Source organism: Trachurus trachurus (genome assembly GCF_905171665.1).
Source record: "Trachurus trachurus genome assembly, chromosome: 12".
Classification (NCBI taxonomy): domain Eukaryota; kingdom Metazoa; phylum Chordata; class Actinopteri; order Carangiformes; family Carangidae; genus Trachurus; species Trachurus trachurus.
Window position 1 is genome coordinate 3,056,510 of NC_139908.1, and position 21,639 is coordinate 3,078,148.

At 43.1% G+C, this 21,639-nt stretch overlaps 3 protein-coding genes across 3 annotated transcripts in view; all 3 read left to right on the forward strand.

Annotated features, from left to right (window-relative positions):
* Positions 1 to 6,957, forward strand: part of LOC310994988 (neoverrucotoxin subunit alpha-like) — a gene marked incomplete at its 3' end in the record, with an annotated part of 41,604 nt that extends 34,647 nt beyond the window's left edge. Inside the window, exon 3 of the mRNA XM_083983918.1 lies at positions 6,428 to 6,957. Within this exon, the coding sequence (XP_083840044.1) occupies positions 6,451 to 6,957 (507 nt within the window). The 5' untranslated portion in view covers positions 6,428 to 6,450. The remainder of the gene's footprint in view (positions 1 to 6,427) is intronic.
* LOC310995018 (uncharacterized protein) overlaps positions 1 to 21,639 on the forward strand; it is a gene marked incomplete at its 3' end in the record, with an annotated part of 162,899 nt that overhangs the window by 55,722 nt on the left and 85,538 nt on the right. The gene's annotated exons all lie outside the window — the stretch shown is intronic.
* LOC310994986 (NACHT, LRR and PYD domains-containing protein 3-like) overlaps positions 1 to 21,639 on the forward strand; it is a gene marked incomplete at both ends in the record, with an annotated part of 128,852 nt that overhangs the window by 46,410 nt on the left and 60,803 nt on the right. The gene's annotated exons all lie outside the window — the stretch shown is intronic.

Below are 21,639 nucleotides of genomic sequence, written 5' to 3' on the forward strand. Positions count from 1 at the left end.
ACTCATTACCATTCAGAGCTTCAATAATGATGATTTATGATCCTTTCCAGCTGATGGACTCATTAAAGTCACTATAAACAGCCACATGCTGAGTGGTTGTGATGCTGCTCTGCTCAGATGTTCAGAGACCGATTCTCGATATCGTCTCGATATGTATTTTTTGCTGACGCTGCCAGTTCAAGCAGCATCCTGACTGAGTCCTGAAGAAACCAGAGAATGTGTTCAGTTTGGGAGGATGACATGAGTTCACTTTAATGTTCATTAAGGGTGGAACAGAACAGTTCAATAATCCACAATTTCATTTGATTTACATTGTTGTTGTTGTTGTCTTTTTTCTACCATACATCAGCTCTAAAATGTGACAATCACAAGGCTTTAGTCTTTCTAGTTAATTGAACAGGTTGTAGACAAATATTTAGCTATTAAGCTACTCTGACTACAGGCTTTATGCCGAGCCCCACTACTTCTTGAACTTAACAGGCTCTGATGAATCCGGCCTGTATCACAAAGCGAGCTCAGCCTACCCGGGGTTACTCTCAGCCTATCCAGCTGAACCTATCCACAACACTGTCACCCCGGATCAGCGGTACCACGACGCTGGTTATCAACTCACTAACTCAACCCCGGCTTGTCTTGCTGTGAATCTGTGAACGCGCACGTATAAAGGGCGGATTCAAGGCAGCAGACCAATCACAACCATGATCACCAACGCGTCAGAGAGAAGCGAGGTGAGCGAGGGAGCGCACACTCCTGTGAGGAAGAAAGAAAAAAAAAAGCCTGTGGTCGTGGCCCGACCCGAGTTATTAAATGTTTAATCAGTGCTGATTAAACTTGTAAATGAATTCTGCTCTGGATCCGATTTTTTCCTTATATTCTGATTCTTTTAAACAGTGGCCAAACAACAGAACCATTTTTATTATATTAGACTATATATTTTCTACGGAAGCGCATTGCATTCACTTGACACCTTATCTCGTAATTACGAGATCTTTTCTCGTAATTACGAGATCCTGATGTCGTAATTACGAGATCTTTTCTCGTAATTATGAGATCCTGATGTCGTAATTACGAGATCTTTTCTCGTAATTATGAGATCCTGATCTCGTAATTATGAGATAAAGAAAAAGGAATGTCTATAACTCTGCTCTTGTCTCAATCAGAATTGACCGTCCGTGGTAGTACAGTGGATAGAGCAGTTACCTCTCACACGGGAGACTGAGGATCGAGTCCCGTGGTGGGGCATATTATTTGCATGATGTTTTTTAATTCGGAATTAATTATTCTGAATTAAATAGTTTGGAATCAAAATATTCTCCTTCGAGTTTACATGGAAATAATAATTCAGAATTGGGGTTAACATGGAAAACACATTAAATCGCCTTTATTTAATTCTGCTTAACGTCTGGGGGTCGGGAAGCGTTCTGATTGGACAGGGGGTACACGTGTTACGTAATTACGTCTACCGGAAGAAAACAAACTCCATTCTCTGTGTGAAGTGAACTGAGCTGCAGCCGCGAGCCGCTCCGCTGCTCCTGAACTTAGAAGCAGAAAGTTTCTCCTCTTAACTGCCAGGATGGCCTTCCCTGGGTGGGGAGGGCGAAGCTCACTGATCGCCTCCCCCGCCTGGCCGCCCCCAGCGGCGGCGGCGGCGGCGGCGGCGGCGGCGGCGGGCTCACACACCCTCACTGCCAGGATCGCTTCCCTGGGTGTGAGCCCGGCCGCCGCCGCTGCTCCGGCGGTGATCCTGGCAGTGAGCTTCGCCTTCCCCTCCGGAGGAGCAGCAGCAGCAGCAGCAGCAGCAGCAGCAGCAGCGGCGGCGGCGGCCGGGCACCGGGGTCTGTGAAGCAGGTTCATGAAGCCTGGTTGTCCCGACATGACTCACTCACGTTATGTTGTGTGTGTTGTAGCCTACTTTTCGGCTACAAGACACACAACATAACGTTACAGTGTTGTGAGTTGAGTCATGTCGGGACAACCAGGCTTCATGAACCCGCTCCACAGACCCTGGTGCCCGGCCGCCACTAGAGCAGCGGCGGCGGCCAGGCACCGGGGTCTTTTATACAGTCTGGCGTGTATGAACGGCACAATCGGTTAACGTGGGCCGGTGTCAGATCAGGTGTCAGGCCGGTGTCAGATCAGGATCTCGTAATTACGACATCAGGATCTCGTAATTACGAGAAAAGATCTCGTAATTACGAGATAAGGTGTCTAAATTTTATTTTATCAAGTGAATGCAATGCGCTTCCGTAATTTTCCATCTTTGCTGAGCATATAAAGGTTTGTTCTAAATTGAATAAAAGTCTGTCCCATATAGACACGTGTCTCTGTAGACGGGTCCACTCGGCACACACACACACACACCCTCAAAAAAAAAAAAAAACTATTGGCAGAAGTCCGGGCTGTGAGAACCGGCAGCCTACCTCTCGTATGGATAATCAGCGTGATGATCCAACGGATTTGATCTGTCCCGGAAAATCCGTTGTTGTGATAGACACATGTGTTTTCATAATGTATCATAAAGTGGATACAATCACCGCAAATCTGTCCGGAGCTTCGCTACTTTTATTTCCGTCTCCTTGGTAACAGTAACCCCCGGTACAAGAATTTCAAAATAAGAGCACACTGAACATCATAAAACATTACAGTCATAACGCTCTTCTCACTATCTGGGCTCAGGTTACCGGTGAGAGGACACGTGTCATTATTCCCGTACAGCTGATTGGCCAGTGGGTGGAGCCTTTTACTGGATTCAGATCATTCCTGAAAGCTACCCTGACCTGGAGCAGGTTTGCCGTTCAGAGTAAGTTACCATGGTAACTCACCTCGGTAAGAATGAATCCAGCTTCGTGGTACCGGAAAGCCAGGGTTAACCCTGAAGTTACCTCGCTAAGACAGTGATCCTGCTTCGTGGTACAGGTGTCTGACTCTGACCTCAGCAGTCACAACAATGAGACACAGCCTGTTTAAGTTCAGGAAGTAGTGGAGTTGTGCATAAAGCCTATTTATTGATCTGACTCGGTAACCACGAGCGGAGTTCACGTCAACTCAGGTGATCTGCAGGTTGTTGTTTTACTTCATCGCTCCAACGCGACGCTCCATGTGTGTGTGTGTGTCATGTGGCGAGGTTTGATTCAATTAAAAATAAACTAAAATAATAATTTAGTTTAAAAGTGAATGTTGCCGACAACGCCACCTAGGTTGAAGAGCCTAGGACTCTATAACTAAAAGACACAGGTTCTTTTTGAAATCAGGTTGATCAGAGTTAAAAACCACAATAAAATTAGAAGTTTACCAAGATGTATTACAGAAAACAGTCCAAAGTTCCTCTCTGTGGTTCACACAGTCCTGGGTGGTTCCTCTCAGGCCCAGGTGTCAGATCCCCAACTCTGGCCGTCCTTCCTCGTCCATGGTCCACACTCTTTCCCTCGGGTCCGGCACTCGATCCGCCTGTTAATACAGAAAACACAGCCACCAGTTCTCCGAACACACCAGCACACACTTCTACTCTTTTCCGCCTGGCCCTGCAGCTGGTCCCCTCTGTGTCTGCTGCCCAATATGGAAAAAACAACACTCACTCTTTCACCCAGACTGGAGTCGTCCAGACACAGGCCGCTGCACTTCAGGTAAGGTAGGTGCGTCTTCCCTCGCTGGTGGTCACCTGGTCATCAGGCTGGTCCTCTACCCATGGCGTCTGTTCCGGTTGCGGACCCACGCCGCTCGCCTCTCCCTCATGTCGATCCCGGAAGAAGTGGCGGCTCAGTGTGGTCAACTTCGTCCCTGCACCGCGGCCTCGTAGTACCTTCTCCACACATCTCGTCGTCTTGGACGTTCTTACAACCTGGATGTCAACTGCCTTTTGTTCGACCCGAGAGTCCTCTGCGTCTGTGTCTCTGTTGTGTGTCGCTGTCTCTGCTACGTGTCTCTGTCTCCTCTGCGTGCATAAATACCTGGTTCTGCCACACCTGTGGCTTGTTGAACTGATTAGTCAGTTGGTTGTAACGTTCAGGGTCAGTTCGTAAAAAAGAAACATGTAATCCAACAATCAAAACCTATGAAAACAAAACACAACATGCAGTCATAAAAATTGAACTTTGCGTGGAAGGGATCGGCGGACGCCCACTTTGGGTCCACGTTAGTGATGTGCGATTCATGAACGAATCGTTCAAAACTCGAGATTATTTTTACTGACTCGGGAATCACGAGTTATTGTCTCCGTTAACTCGTTCACTGACTCACTGCTGCTACCACCAGCTAACTGCTAAGAAGAGATGTCACACAACTGTTATTCCAACTTCAATTGCGTAAATGTATCAAGCTAGTTGCTGTATTAGCTCCGTGGCTGAAGCAACGGCTCTGTTGCTCTGTTGCACAGTTCACCCGCTCTCCTACCAGCTCGCAGAGCCCCTCCCCTACCTGAGAAACTCGCCAACTCGCCGTTCACTCGTTCACAGCAACTCAGTTCACCGCTCTCCCACTCAGCTCGCAGAGCCCCTCCCCTACCTGAGGAACTCACCGCGTACTCGACTCGTGGTTCACAGCAGCTAGTGTTGTAGTACTCGAGAATGGTCTTCGCATTTTCAAGGTCTTGGTCTCGTCTCGGTCTCGACTGCATTTTTACTCGGTCTTGTCTCGGTCTCGGTCGAGCTGGTCTCGGGATTTTTTGTCAAGACCAGCCGAGACCACAGCTGCTGTGATTTTGTTTTTTTTAACCGCAAGAACTTCCCAAATTAAAATGTAACAATACGGTATTTTATTTTGAAAGTGTTTACGCTGCCACCTACGTGTCAGAGAGGAGAAAAAGAGGGAGAAAGGAATAAGGCACCGGCTGCGGCAGAGATGCCGTCAAAGTCATCAATCATTAAATTTTCAACCCACATTTATCTAGCCTATGTTTTCGTTCCAGGTGACGGTAAAAGTTTGACGTCGCCCCAGCCGCCGGCGGATGTAACTTTATGTTACACTCGGCGGAGCGTGTTTTCTTCCCAGTTAATTTAAGCTGTAGCTAAACAAATAAAGATAAGCTGTCTGATTTTGGCCCGATTTCATGTAGGCTACAGTATTTTTTTGTTTGTTTGTTTTTTCATCAGAGAATCACATTTCAAGTGTTGTTCTTCATACATTGGTTGTAACAGCATCATTGCTGCTTTTGAAAGCACCATGTAAAAAGGATTAAGTAGGCTACTTCTGCAGGCTGGTTGGCTTTACCAAATACATTTATTTTTCAATATGACAAATAGACTATAATTCTTCTGTTTGGTCTCGGTCTTGGTCTCGCCCCTCCACGGTCTTGGTCTTGTCTTGGTCTCGGCCCCTCAAAGTCTTGGTCTTGTCTTGGTCTCGGTATACTCTGGTCTCGGCCTTGTCTTGGTCTCGGGTTAGGTGGTCTTGACTACAACACTAACAGCAGCTCAATTCACTTGCTCTCCCTACCAGCTGGTAGAGCCCCTCCCTTACCCGAGAAACTCGCTGGTCGCGGTTCACCAGTCAGCTGCCACTCGTAGCTCACCGTTCACTCGTAGAGCTCGAGAAACTCGCCAGCTCCCTAGCCCTCCCAGCTCACTCACTCACCCACTGCTCCTGTGCTAGAGAGCTGCTCCCTCACCTGAGCGAGCATGGGTGCTGGTCCGCTCCATTGTTGAGGATACTATGGCGCGAGAGGGGGGGGGCCTTTGAGCAGTTGCAAATATGATTTAGCGCATTTGTTTATTACTGTTACTGTTGGGATCAATAAAGTATATATATCTATCTTATCCTTCCTCCCTTTAGCTGCAGCTGCAGCTCAAACAAGCTCTGCATGCTCACGACAGGAGGCGGAGTATCAGACGGAAGTGTGACTGGCTGCTGTCCTGCTTTTTACTTTCATGTGATATCAAGGAATAGGACCATAGCTTATTATCGAAATCGATCAAAAATGTATCGCAATCCCGTATCGAGATCGTTATACCTATCGCCCAGCCCTACTCACAGCTTTGTAATTCTGTAGAAGTTAAAGTCTAACACCAGCTCAATCAGACTGGATAGTCATCAACACTGAGTTAAGCTCTTTGCAGCTTTTAGACCAAACCATCCAGACTGTAGTAAAACTTTTTTGTAGCAGTTGACACTTTGAGATTTGATGTCAGAGGTGTGAATTTCATGCTGAGTGTGAGCTCTTCGATGGAGTTGATTACAGTTTCAGAAAGCAGATGGTTCAGAGCTTCTTTGTGCTGCAGTGGAAGATGATGATCCAGTTCCATTAGTGACACTTTATTCACTCCATGTGTTTATTGGTGTTGATCTTCATCAGCCTCATCCTCAGGTCTACGCCAGAAGAAAAACACAACACCGTTCATGTTTGAATTATTCTTTTTCATGAATTGTCAGTGAAGTTGTTGATAATGAACAGATGATAAACTGCAGCTGTGTTGTGTCTTGTTCTCTCCATCAGATGCCTGTGAACTGGAAGTGGACATGAAGTCAGTGAACAGATTCCTCAAACTGTCTGACAACAAGAGGACAGTGACATTGGTGAAAGAGAATCAGTCATATCCTGGTCATCCAGACAGATTTGACTACTGGCCTCAGCTGCTGTGTTTAACTGGTCTGACTGGTCGCTGTTACTGGGAGGTCGAGTGGAGAGGATGGGTTCATATATCAGTGAGTTACAGAGGAATCAGAAGGAAAGGACACAGTGAAGACAGTTGGTTTGGAGGAAATGATCAGTCCTGGAGTCTGATCTGCTCTGATGTTCATGGTGGTTACTCTGTCTGTCACAACAACAGACAAACACCCATCTCCTCCCACGTCTCTCACAGAGTAGCAGTGTATGTGGACTGTCCTGCTGGGACTCTGTCCTTCTACAGAGTCTCCCCTGACTCACTGATCCACCTCCACACCATCAACACCACCTTCACCGAACCTCTGTATCCAGGGTTCTGTATCGGTGCTGGATCCTCAGTGTCTCTGTGTCCTGTGTAGGTCTCACTGTCTCTCCTGAGGATGGATGGATGGATGGATAGTTAGATAGATAGATAGATAGATAGATAGATAGATAGATAGATAGATAGATAGATAGATAGATAGATAGATAGATAGATAGATGCTTGCTTGCTTTTATTCATTTTATTATTAACTGCTTGTACATAAACACAGAATGAGAAATCTGAGACAGTGGAAACTGAGATGAACTGAAAGGATGTAATGTCTACTTTTTGGAACAATGTTGACGTAATGTTAATGTAAACATAATAAATGCTATGTTTTTGTACAGTGTATAAAAGACAAATAAAGGTCTAAGGATGTTGAGGTGGAGCTGAAGTGAGGAGTGTGTTTATTCAGGATTACATTTTTCTCTGGCTTCAGGGAGACTTGCTGACGAACACAGAACAGAAAATCCCTTTAAAGCCCCCCAAAAGGCAATTCATTTTTCGTAATAATATAATAATAAAGAGTACAATTTCTATAGGGTCCTTGTAGGTCAACTACGCTTGGGCCCTAATAAAGAGGGAAAATTCCTCTTCACATTAATATTTGAGACGTTCAGATAATAAAGTCGACCCGTTCCTCTGCTGATCAATCATCTCAGACACCAACAGATAAAAGATCTTTAATTCAGGAAACAGCAGCAACATCACAGATCACATTAAAAACAACTTCAGTGACTTAAAGTTTGTTCAGTCTCAGCAGGTCGATGCTTCAGTGCTGCAGATAATCAAGTTTTATAATGTCAGGAAGCCTGATCTATAATCTATAATCTATAATATCACATCACAACTTTACTCCAGTCGAGGTCCAGATCTACAAACCTGGACTTCACCTGGGTGAATGCAGAATAAAAGGAGGTGAAGAATCTGTTTTACAAAGAGCTTTATTAAACAACTGGTTCACCCGGACAGAAAATAATAACTGTTAACGACACTGTTTCTAATCAATACTCTAATTAATCCCCATGATCTGGTTCCTTTTTTGTTTTTTACTCCAATAATCTGATTAATTCAAACATGGTGACTTTTATTTTGAAATTCTGCCTGAACGTTTTCTTTTAAATCAAATATCAGTACATCAGTGTTTTAACCCCTCGATCTCCATCAGCTAAATCACCTCTGTTGTTTATTTCTCCTCCACAACAGGAGGAAGAGCATCAAGTGAAAACATCTGTCTATCACCACACACACACACACACACACACACACATTCATACTGTGCAATAATAAAACTGTGAAACATCTGCAGCAGGGGTCGGGTCGGGTCGCTTGTCTAAGTGTGTGTGTGTGTGTGTGTGTGTGTGTGTCAGGATTAACACCATTGCAGACAGTCATATGGATGCGTTCAGAACACAGCAGGTCGAATGATTGTGTTTGCAAACAGCAGCTCCACCCTCTTATTAATGTTGCCGAACCACACCAATATACAACCTGTCAAAAGACTTTCAATATATGAGCTTCTTAATGGAAAAACTGTTCATTATCTTTCAATTACATTAAATCTAATTTTGAATTGCGTGACTGCCGTTTCTTTTACTGTGTCAGGTAAAATATGCAGTGATTATGCTGAAGCCTGGCTGCTTTGTCAGTCAGCTCTAGTGATGCAAAGAAAAGAAAAAAACAAACAAACGTATAATTTAATTCAATAATCTCTGGAACTACATTCTGCTGGGCGGAGTGATTTCAATAATGTAATGTTACATGATTATTTCATAGCGTGGTGAATGTGCAGGTCACAACTTGTCCACCAGAGCGTTGTGGAGTTGTTGGATTGTGTATTTGATGAGTTTGATGAGGGATAGGGGACCTGTAGCTACCGTTCACCTCCATTGTGTTCACTGAGCAGCTCACGTCTCTGCCCCACCAATCTCAAAACAACATGCACCGATAATTAAAGGTGATGAACCTACTGCTATGACTATGGGGATTATGGCGATTGGAGGAAATGACTAATTGTTGAACTATGCTTTTATGTAATTCACTGGACTCATAAACACCTCTAATATTTGATTTTTTGCAGAAAATTGAAAATGTAACATTATGGACAAAACGCAAGTTGATCAAATTGTTCTGCTGTTGGTCAGAAATGTGACTGTCAGCTGTTGATGAACCTGAATCTATTGCTCCCTGGAATATGACTTACCACCATCTAGTGGACAGACCATAGAACTACACCTCTCGTTTGATTTCCATCAGAAGTTAAATAACATAACAAAAACAAAAAAAAAAAGATCTTAAAAAAAAAAACATTAAAATGTTATGAATTTACCATCACAAGGACTTAACAGGGTGAAAGGGGCTATTTTTATTACACATTGAAAAAAAATACTACATATATTTTTTTTATTTCAACAGTCACAGATTAATACATAACTTCCCCAAACCATTTTATAGCATAATTGTAGCCAAGATGCTGCTCAATAATGTAACAGACTCGGACTCGACTCGGACAACAAAATGTCAACATGCTGAGGTGTGACAAAACCACAACAAACCTTCTGTTACAGACAACCACTATAGCTTCCTGTCTGTGAGTTAACTATAACAGCCCAATGCGCTAAGTGCAAACCTGTACTTGCAAACTTATTCTGCAACAATGCAATAATGTTATTGGACAATGTTTGATGATGCCTCCTAGGAGGAGCACATCGCTCCTTCCTGCTCTTGTGCCTATGTAACCTGATGTAACCAAATCTCAGTATGCACTCAGACTTTTGTGTGTATGACAGTCCACCTTAAAAATAAAGTACTTAACGTGAAACCTCATTTTGCTGGACTTATTATGTTATTTTACACAAGTTAAAGGAAATTTCCACAACATTACAAAATTTTTGGACGTTTTTGTGTCGGGCCCTGTAGTCTTGGTTGGACTATGAACTGGCCTCCCGGGTCTCCAGATGCACTTTGAGGAATAAAAAACTCCTTTTTAGTATTCATCAGCCTGAGGGTGAGTCACTAATGATTGACTTTCATTTTTTGGTGAACTATTCCTTTAAAGCTTGTAATGAAAAAGATGAAGAATAAAAACAGGGCAAAATACAGAAAAATAATTAATTAAAGGTGCAAGCAGCAGTGATCACACCACCACGGCGGGCTCGTGGCACCATGGGAACCGTGCACTGGGGCGTCAAATCAAATCATAGATATACATATAGGATAGAGTGCCTTGACAAAGTATTTGTAACACATTTATTGACATTATTTACCAGTTATTGTGGTTTTCCTATTGTTTTCAATTGCCTGCCAAGCACTTCCTGGAACTTTGGAGGACGTGATCGGCCAACACTTTGAACTGCCGCTGTCGACACGGTTGACACACCTTCTCTTTCAAGGCACTCTCTTCCCTTATATTGCTGACGCTAGACTTCCTGCTGCCTTCTCGTCGAAACGACACACTCGTTGCTCCAGAGCTGGTAAAACATGCAAACTAATTATTTACTCAATGAACTTGTGAGAAGTTATTTTATTGTGGTTCGCTACCTTTTTGTGTTGTTTGTATGTCTTGTGTAAGGACTGTCACTGTGAGGTCTGCGTGTGGAAGAGGCTGCACGTGGCCGTGGTAGCGGAAGGGAGTAGGAGACTAATGGCGTATTTACTTTACTGTCATATTTTTATCTATATAAGAGCTGCAACTTAGAATAGTTTAAAAGGCTATTTACATGTAAAAAAAAAAAAAAAAAAAAAAAAAAAAAAATATTATTTGACTTTAATATCTCATTGAGTGCCAACCACATAATTTCTCGTTTTTCGTTCCCATGCGTTGAGTGCCGAAAACGTAATTTTAGGTTTTTTGCTTTTTTTTTAAATTATGAAAATAGACACTTTAATACACATTATATGTAAATTTGGGGACTCTACGACGAGGAGAACTGAAATAGATGACGATCAAAGTCACATGACAGCTCATGATCTGGAAGTTTTTATCATAACTCGGCTTCTGCAAACGAGTTCTGCATGTGGATGCAGCAGCTGCTCTGCTCTCACCTGCGCTGCTGCTCCAGCTGCTCGAGCTGCTCGGAGCAGAAACAGGAAGCTCTCAGCCGACAGTCCGCCCGGTCTTCATCTGGAGCAACACCGTGTCCTCCCCAAAGTCCTCCCGCGGTAAAATCTGATGGTCTCTGGGCCAAAGCAGACCGGCATCACCGACCCGAACCACAGAAGGACCGCGACCACCGGCGGGACCGGTCTTCCCGAGCCGCGGTGGCCGACTGACCCTCACGCTCCGCGGCGAGAAGCTGTGACACGGCACGGTGCGTCTGTGTTATTGTTGTTTAGTGGCGCCCCCCCCGCCCCCGATGGTGGTTTTGTGAATAGAACAACAATTGTTGTATATATTTATCTTATACGAGCCCTTTGATCCAGAAATGCGAGTGTGAGAAGAGCGACAGACACAAACAGAGCACCTTTCATAAAAGACGCTCTATCTCCTTTTCTAGAAAAAAAGGAGGGATTTTGGTGAAACCCAGCCATGTTTAGCTTGACTTTTCTCAGGAACGGAGGCACGTAGAAACAAACGGTTTGTGGCCACTTGAAGCATTAAGGTAAACCTTTCAATTGAGCCACAGTATGTGTTGGTGGCAATAATATAGAATACACTGTGGCTCTACATAAAAAGTCAAAAATGGTCTAAATTGCCGGTACACTTGACTAAAACTTTGGAAAGGAGCGCGGCACTCAATGAGATATAATATAAATGATTTGTATTAAATTTAAAAAATGAAAATGTGATTTCTATTATTTGTGGAACTGGGTTTTTTAAATAGGTTTGCCAGGGTTTCACTCTGATGTTTTTTTTATTTTTATGTGGGCTATTTCATTTATTTATTTAAAAAGGACAGTGTGCAGTGGCATTAATTATTGAAAACAATAAAAAGATGGCTGCACCAGATTTAGCGGAGCCGCTAATTTCCATCTGTAGTCCTGTAACATAACATACATACATACATACATACATACATACATAACATGACGGTTTTAAAAGCCTACCTGAAATGCGCTAAAGTGTTAGAGTGCAAATAAAATCAAATACAAGAGTTTTACATAAAGTGCTATATGTCTGATGAACAGGATAAATATTGTCACATTCTATTATCACTGTTTGACGGGACATGAGAAAAGCTTTTGATGCTTAACAAGTGTTTCAGATTGAGTCAAATATTGTTATGAATGTCTGTTGGAGTTAAATGACAATAATTTAGGAACTATTCACATTCAGTGCCGGACTGGAGACTTTGTTCAGGCCAGGAGTCAGTCATGTAACCAGGCCACCCTGGCCTTGCCCACACGCGCATGTTCACGTTCACGCCCACACCTACATGCATTGGCACGCATGTACGCGCATGTACGCACGCACACACACACACACACACACACACACACACGAAATATTTATTTATGCCCACATATAAAGAAGTACAAGGGTTCTTGCACAAGGGACATAAACACTGCCAGTGCAGTTGACAATGAAAGACGGTCAGACACAAAGCACCTGGGCGGCTGAACACAGTTACATACAAAATGACCTCAGGTCAGATAGAAAACAGACATTCAAGGATACAAAAAACATCGTCTCCTCCAGATTGAGCGGCTACCAATAATAACTGAGACTGAGCAGTACCTGGCTAACTGTTTAGCTCTTCTTTTAGGGAGGCCGGCCATCTGAAGGCCCCTCACAACCAACTTATGCACATGCCCCAGACTACCAAATATAAAGACTAGAAGTTTACATCTGTAGCCCAGCTGAGAGATGGACACACACACACACACACACACACACACACACACACACACACACACACACACACACACACACACACACACACACACACACACACACACACACACACACACACACACAGTGCATTCCAAATAGAAGTTCAAATATGGGACCTACTGTATCTACAAACTAAGTTAGGAATAGGCCTATACAGTAACTTTTGTGTTTGGGGCCGGGCTGTTAAATACAGTAACACAACAATCCTCAGCAAAATCCACTAACACACTTACTAGAAGAGAATAAAGGTTTAACGCAGTGCCAAGGTTACATAGAAGTCATATCATGTGGAATGTCAACTGCCTCTTTGGCATATATTTGTATGTGTAGCCTACAATATAACCTAATAAACAAAGACAACAAAGTCCAAATCAAACAATTAATCAGCTATGAGGGGACAGCCTTTGAATACATGTTCACAGAACATGCACGCACTGATAGACGCAATGTATAATACAGTCCAAGAGTATAAGCAATCACATAATATTGACTCATATTCTAATATAGGGCTGGGATGCATAACAGCAAGTCAGCAACAGACAGCACAATTCAACACCACTAGTGCTTAATAGAACGGCAGCTATTACCGTATTACAAATGAGAGCCATTTATGTCAAATGGCAGTGCCTGTTGGTGTAATGTCTGCAACTTGCATGTTGTTGCACACCGCGACTGCAGCAAGTACCAGACACACCCCTTCCTCCGCACGCTGTCTGTGTGGTTGCTACGGACTGTTGGGGCGAGTGTTAATCAAAACAAACCAATCGCCTTGTCCTCCTCACATGCTACTGGCCTGAGTGGCCTCTGATTGGCCAGGCCTGCCTCTCTGACAAAAAAAAAAAAAAGAGAGAGAGAGAGACGCAGGCCAGCAGGCCAATCATAGGCCAGCGCTTCGAGAAACCTCCCGGTTCTCCCGATGGCCAGTCCGGGCCTGTTCACATTTGTGTTAGTGTTTAATAGGACCAACAGATTGAACCTGAGACCTGAGAAATAAATGCAGTGACAGAACTGGTTGGACAGCTTTGGTCAAAATGAATGATGTTTGGACTTCATGTCCTTAAAAGACAGTCATCACTAGTACAGACTTGTCTTCACTGGTGCCTTGTTCCCTAGATGAATCTGTTCAAGAGCAAATATTAATTATAGTCCAGGCAATTTAGCTCATTTTGGACCCAAAAATAGAACTAATTGTCACAGAAGGTTTTTCACCATACATCATTTCTATGAGGTGTCTAGAACAACATACTAAAAGTCCTAAGAAATCCTAGTTGGGGAAATATGTTTAATTTGCATCATTATTTACTGTATAAAGTCTATGGTGCCGACAACAATACACCCCAATGGGGCTATTTTTTCCCTTTACTCCTATCACAATGAAACTTTACATGATGAAAGTATCCATGAAATGTAACATTTTTTGTATTACAAGTTTCTTTGAAAATGAATTTGAATATGCAAATGAGCCATACACTAATCAAATATGCCCAAAATACACCCGAATAGGTTTATTTTTTTCCTTTACTCCTACCACAATTAAACTTTACACAATGAAAGTAGACATTAAAAGTAACATTTTTTGTATTACAAGTTTCTTGGAAATTGAATTTGAATATGCACATGAGCAATACACTAATGGAATATGCCCAAAATACACCCGAATAGGCTTATTTTCTTCCTTTACTCCTACCACAATCACACTTCACACAATGAAAGTATACATGAAAAGTAACATTTCTGTATTTCAAGTTTCTTGGAAAATTAATTTTAAATATGTAAATGAGCTCAACACTAATTGACTTATGGTCAAGAAGACATAAAGCCGCAAGCAGCAAAAACAAGGGCCAAATAACTTAGTTCTTAGTCCCGCTCATATGTTGTTGAACATAACAGCATATTTAATATAACATCACACACAGTCGTTGAAACGACTTTGATGAATTCTGACTTTCTTCTGATGTTCTCTGCAAACTGGGAGGAAAGTCGTTAGGTAAGGCTTGTTCGCTAATAAAAAAAAAAAGAATTTAGAAAGCAACTGGAGACGAGACTGTGCAATTAATTCTTAAGGTCAATATAGGTCTTTTAAAGGGATAGTTCAACATTTTTGAAAATTGGCCCATCGCCATGATCCCCCTAGTAATAGCAGTAGGTTCGTTACCTTTAATTGTTGGTCCAAGCTGCTTTTAGATCGGGGGAGAAGAATACCGAGCGGCGCAGCTACACTACGGAGGCTAATGGAATTTCTTGGTTTTGCTCATCAAACTCAGCAAATACACAACCAAAAAACTCAAAAACGCTGTGGTGGACAAGTTGTGACCTGCACATTCACCACGCTATGAGATAATAGCGGAAAGTTGCGAGATGGAGTTGTTTTAGAGGCAAAGTCGGACTTTACACTCTAGACGGCTGCTCGGCGGAGTGATTTCAAAAGCGCCTGTTTACTGCAGATACGTCCGTATACTACGGCACTGGCTGAGGTGCGCACACTGTGTCCCTCCGACCAGTGGTTCACTGAAGAAAGTAGTTCCGAGTATTTGCTTCACTTCTCTTAACTTTCCGCTATTATCTCATAGCGTGGTAAATGTGCAGGTCACAACTTGTCCACCACAGCGTTTTTGAGTTTTTTGGTTGTGTATTTGCTGAGTTTGATGAGCAAAACCAAGAAATTCCATTAGCCTCCGTAGTGTAGCTGCGCCGCTCGGTATTCTTCTCCCCCGATCTAAAAGCAGCTTGGACCAACAATTAAAGGTAACGAACCTACTGCTATTACTAGGGGGATCATGGCGATGGGCCAATTTTCAAAAATGTTGAACTATCCCTTTAAGTGGCAAGTGACATGTGTGTATGCATAAGTCAAGTGTGGCAAGTGACAGCACTCGGTGCATAGGTTAACTTATTGAATGGACATGAATGTGTTAGTTATTTGGCCCCTGTTGCTGCTTGTGGCTTTATGGCTTCTTGACCATAAGTCAATTAGTGTTGAGCTCATTTACATATTTAAAATTAATTTTCCAAGAAACTTGAAATACAGAAATGTTACTTTTCATGTATACTTTTATTGTGTGAAGTGTGATTGTGGTAGGAGTAAAGGAAGAAAATAAGCCTATTCGGGTGTATTTTGGGCATATTCCATTAGTGTATTGCTCATTTGCATATTCAAATTCATTTTAAAACTTGTAATATAAAAAATGTTACTTTTAATGTTTATTTTCATTGTGTAAAGTTTCATTGTGGTAGGAGTAAAGGAAAAAATGAAGCCTATTCGGGTGTATTTTGGGCATATTCCATTAGTGTAAGGCTCATTTGCATAATCAAATTCATTTTCAAAGAAACTTGTAATATAAAAAATGTTACATTTCATGGATACTTTCATTGTGTAAAGTTTCATTGTGATAGGAGTAAAGGGAAAAAATAGCCCCATTGGGGTGTATTGTTGTCGGCACCATAGACTTTATACAGTAAATAATGATGCGAATTAAACATATTTCCCCAACTAGGATTTCTTAGGACTTTTAGTATGTTGTTCTAGACACCTCATATAAATGATGTATGGTGAAAAACCTTCTGTGACAATTAGTCTGTCGTAAAACGCTATTTTGCCTGGACTATTAGTCAAAGGTCAAAGGACAATGTGCTGTATATGTGTTATTGTTGTAGCCTGGTTGGCACGACTTTCCAATGTTGATACTCAGCATTGGGTCTGGCCAAGACGTTAAGAGAATCCATTTCTCAAAGGGCATCCTTCAAACCTGGTTTACCCGCCCCCCTCAAATGCCTCAGTCTGCTATTGGTCGAAGCCAGAATAGGCGGTGTCGAAGCTTAAACCAATCACACCGCTCTTTCCGGTCGCTGCTCTACTGCGTCACTTACTTGAACACGCCTCTACCCAGAGCCGTTGGAGAGGCTCGACGTTGATTGGCTCTCGAAAAAGAGGGTGGAGTTCCCGAAAATTCGGGAGACAGAAATCCAGTTAATAGCACGGTTGGCCAGACTAGAAGTCAGCAGCGCTTTTGCGAGGCGTGACGTCACTAGTGTGGGCGCGACCAGGCTATTATTGTTGTTGCTTGAAGGAAGAATGAACAGCAGTTTGACTCAGGGAAGATCATTAATGTCATCTTTAAAGGGACAGTATGGGACTTTATTGGCTTTTTATTGACAAAAATCAAATATCGCTTTCATAAATACGTATTTCACTGAAGTGGAATCGCGCCCGCATACAAACGAGCGCTTTCTCGTACCTTAGAATGAGATGTTACAAGTCGTTACAAACATACAGGGGGGGGTTCACCGAACCTTCTCTGCCATGTTGAATCGCCATGTTTTACGTTCAGTGTCACCGTGGCTGTAAGTAACCTCAAACTCGGGCCGCCGGAGCTTCTCGGCTCGGGGAGAAAGTTTTCCAGAAAGCGCCTGTTAAAACTGTCACCACCGTGTAGCTAGTGTGAGGAAGGACGGAGGCACTGGTGTTGCCTTCAGGTGCAGTCAGACACCTGAATGACGCCGTGAGTGACGCCGTCGGCAAACCAACTGGATGTTATTTTACTCGACGAGAGAAAGCCGGTAAAACGTGGGTCAGGTAAACAATACGACATCACCATGACAACATATTGTCACGCCTGTATTGTTTTGTCCGTGCTGGCGGACCGTTTGTTTACATAGAGGCTTGTTTATCCTGATACATGCAGCGTGTGTTGTTTTTCTGACTTCTGCCCGAGTTTACGTAAACGCAACAGCAAGAATACGTGCCGACATGCAACCGCACCGCTAGATGGGGGTAAATCTCACATACTGTCCCTTTAAGGACATTATTATTTCAATTTTTTTTTTATTTGTTTCAAACATTGTATTTAATTAACAACACAACTTTCATTCTTCGGGCAATGATTCCTCTGAACTGAGAGTGAATCAGTATGGACTAACAATATAACTTCTATTGTAAGCCTATTTACCATTTACTCAAACTTGCACCAGTGTTGTTTTCGTCAACGATGACGATGACGAAATATTTTCGTTGACGCCCCTTTTTTTCATGACGATAACGAGACGGTGACGAGACGAACACGGCTCTCTGATGACGAAAACATGACGAGACGTGTGTGAGTTTTCGTTGACGAGACGAGAACGGACGTAAATGTTAGTGGTCGGGCTGTGATCGCCTCTACATTCCATATTATGGATTGTCATTACTAGCTGCACACTATTTAGCAACGGCTCCGTCAACAACAGAACAACGCTGCTGAGACGAGCCGCGGTGCGCCGCTGCCCAGTGCGCCGCTGCCCGGTGCTTGTGATTAGAGCGGCAGAGAGCAGCAGGCAGTGATCCGCTGCTCTGGTGACCTCGGTCCGTGCGGTGCAGCCGCTCCGTGGCGCTGACGGGTGGTCAGACGTTCAAATGCATGACATTTCTGCTTATTGTGCGTGTAATCTGTTCATTAAAATCAACAAGTGTCTGCAACACTGCTGCATCCTTGTGTGGTTACGCCCACCACCTGGCATGCAGCGCACATTCTGCTCAACACACCTGCCGTCACTCCATCAGAAAAAAAAACTGAATGCACTACTGTTACCACTTTATCTGTGTGTAGGCTAATGCATAATCCTTAGGCTAGACCATAAAGTATTTGGCATTGGGTGGAAACATTATGTGTAAAACCATTCCTTTATTGAAAGACTTTTTTTTTTTTTTTTTTTACTGAAACTGACTAAAACTAGACGAAAACCTTGTTGAGTTTTCGTCGACTAAAACTAGACTAAAACTATCACATATAGGAATGACTAAAATTGACTAAAACTAATAAGTATTTTCGTCAAAAAGACTAAGGCTGGATTGCACCAACAAGGTTTAACTTTAAAACCAGATTAAATCATGGTTTAAGTTTAAATTCTGTTGCACTAAACTTTAAACCTAGTTCAAAATTAAGACAGATTAGATTTAAACCTCCCTTTAAACCTCAGTTTAATTTTTACTCTAAACTAAGTTTAATTTTAATCCTGTTGCACCAGAACTTTAAACTCCAGTTTAAACTGTGATCTAGGGTTAATTTTAAACTGACAGTGGAGGAGGTTTAATTTTTTCAATGGCTGCATTTTTGAGCTGGAGTGAGCAAAATTATTAAGTTCCTTGAGGAAAATTGAGAGACAGGCTCTGTCTGTGTTGTCTGATGCTGGAGTTGTTGTTCTGCAGCGAGTTCCACTTGGAGAGAGACTGTGTTTTCTCTGACAAAGCTCAGGTGAAGCTACTGCAGCAGAGTAGAAGGCTCAGGGCTGCTAGCTGCACTAGCTGTCTCTGATGCTAACGAGTGCTAGCACGTCTCTCTCTCTCTCTCAGCAGCAGCAGTCAGGAGGACAAAAGAAAGAAATACAGTCTGAGTGAAGCGCTGGAGCTGCAGACCGATTCCCTACCGTCACTGACAACTAAAGCCTGGACTGGTAACATGTATGAGGACCGTTGTGGGGAGCTAGCTCGATGCTAAATCCGGCTAGTGGTAGTGGTTAGCATCCACCGCTAACACCGTCTTCCCAGCTCGGCTCTCCTGTTTAAAAAACAAAACAAAACATGTGACACCAGAGGCTCCTGGTGTTGGTGACGGCGGGTATTGGCCCAGACTGTATTTCGTTTCCTCTGCGGTCTTGACTGCTGCTGTCAGGGGCAGAAGGCTACAGTTGAGCCGCCCAGTTTGAATGTTTTGTTTACAAACTGCAACGAACAAAACTCCATTTTGCAGATTTAATTAGTTTCCTTTATACACACTTGTCCCTACTGATTTAAATCAGTTTAAATTCAGTTTAAATTCAATTAAACTGAGTTTTACTAAACTGAGATTAATTTTAAATGGTGCAACAGAGCTCTGCTTAATTTTAAACATGGATTAACTCATTTTAAACTGAGTTTTACTAATCTCTGATTAGAGCTAATCTTAGATTAAATTAAACCTTGTTGGTGCAATCCAGCCTAAGACTAAGACTAAATCTAAAATGCCTGCCAAAAACAACACTGACTTGCACATTACCATGACGATCCTGTATTTTCCTGTGTTGTTCACTTTCCCAATCTCATCTACTAGATGTTACAATTCAACAATTCAAGGCAAATTCAACTTGGGCTATGTTTTCCTAACATTTTAGGTTCAAAAGAAGGAATCTGAAGATTTTCAGTTTAATTGCTCTTGTTTTGCGGTAGTTATTTCCCTCAAAGCCACAGACAGCGTCAGATGGCGACTCAAACATGCACCCAGAAGTTTATTTACTTCAAGCAAGCCGACATTGTTATGATTGGATGTTATTACATGTTTGACCGCTAGGCGGCAGTACTAGTTAGTAGTCAGCTTACCGTACCATATAACAGAGTAGAGCAAGACTGCATTGAGACACATACATGTATGTTGTTGAGAACGTGAGACATTAAACTAAGTTACTTGCTATCAATACGGCCTCATACGAACATGACAGACATGTTGGTAAAACTAGATCTAATTCAAAGACCCATGTTGACACGCTCGGTGTGTTCACGTGCAGTCGGAAGCTCCCGTTTGTGTCATAAACACAGGAATATCAACTCTTGACTTGCTTGAAGTAAACAAACTTCTCGGTGCATGTTTGAGTAGCCATCTGACGCTGTCTGTGGAAAAACAATACGGCTTTGAGGGATGTAAACAGCCTAAGCAGCGGAACTTGCATCCACTCCCATTCATCGTTGCCGTGGCGATGTGGGGACAGACACAACTACCGCAAAACAGGAGCAATTAAACTGAAAATCTTTAGATTCCTTCTTTTAGACCTAAAATGTTAGGAACATACAGCCCCCAGTTGAATTTGCCTGGAATTGTCCTTTAAGACAGCCATTATTATTATGTGTCCTTTGACATGAGTCCTGTTGTGATGAAGCCTGTTGTTGTGTTTGTGTGAAGGTGGGGGCTCTGCTATGGATCAGTGTGAGGACAGAGAGGAGGGAGCCCCTCCCTCTAAAACCACTCTGAGGGGGGAACATGAGAGCCAGACCAAAGCTCAGAGGTGAGATGAGGATCTCTAACTGTCCATGACTCTTCACAGTTCATATCTTCATACTGTTTGTTTTTATTGAGCTTACTTAAAGCAGAAGTAATGCTACGTTCACACCGTGATCACGCCGCCTCTACCGCGCCTCGTCTACCGCGTCTACCTGCCACTGGACTCCGCAGTAGACAGTAGCGGAACTATAGTTCCCCTCTCATTCACACACATGCACACACAAGACTACCTAACGTTAATAAAGAACACAGTAGCGAGCAAAAAAAAAAAAAGGCAGAGGAACATTCTGGGCTAGGTAGGCTACAACAACATGCTGCTGTTTTTATTTTTGTAGTCAGACAGACGGATATTGTAGGTTTGGTCGAGCGAAAAAAGCGACTATCAATCTATCCTTCATGCCAGCCATCGCCACCGCGCATATCCACCGTGCGAATCCACCGCGAAAGTAGAAAATTTTCAACTCAACGCGGGCGGTGAATCACCTGTGTCGCGCCGCGTGGTTTGGACCACCGCGCCGCTCAACGGGGCGGTGGTCAATACAATTCGCCGCGCAAATTGTATTGACTTTCAATGTAAACTCGCCGCAAAAAGCCGGGCGGCGCGATCTCGGTGTGAACACAGCATAAGCGATCCGGATGTTTTGGCTAACTTCGTTAGTTAGCAGCCCCCGCCCTCGTCATGGATCTATTGGTCCTCGTCCCTACGTCACCACATTCAGGCGCATCCCTTGGCTGCACACACAGAGAGGGCCGCCCCTTTATGCCATTCCCTCTCCTCATTTGATAAAGCTTGTAGGATACAAGGAAGTATACAATACGTTTTCTCCTCAGCTTACAGCAGAGCAGAGTGACTGACAGACCCGTGTGTCGGACCAAACACTCTATATAAGTGATTGCCGTT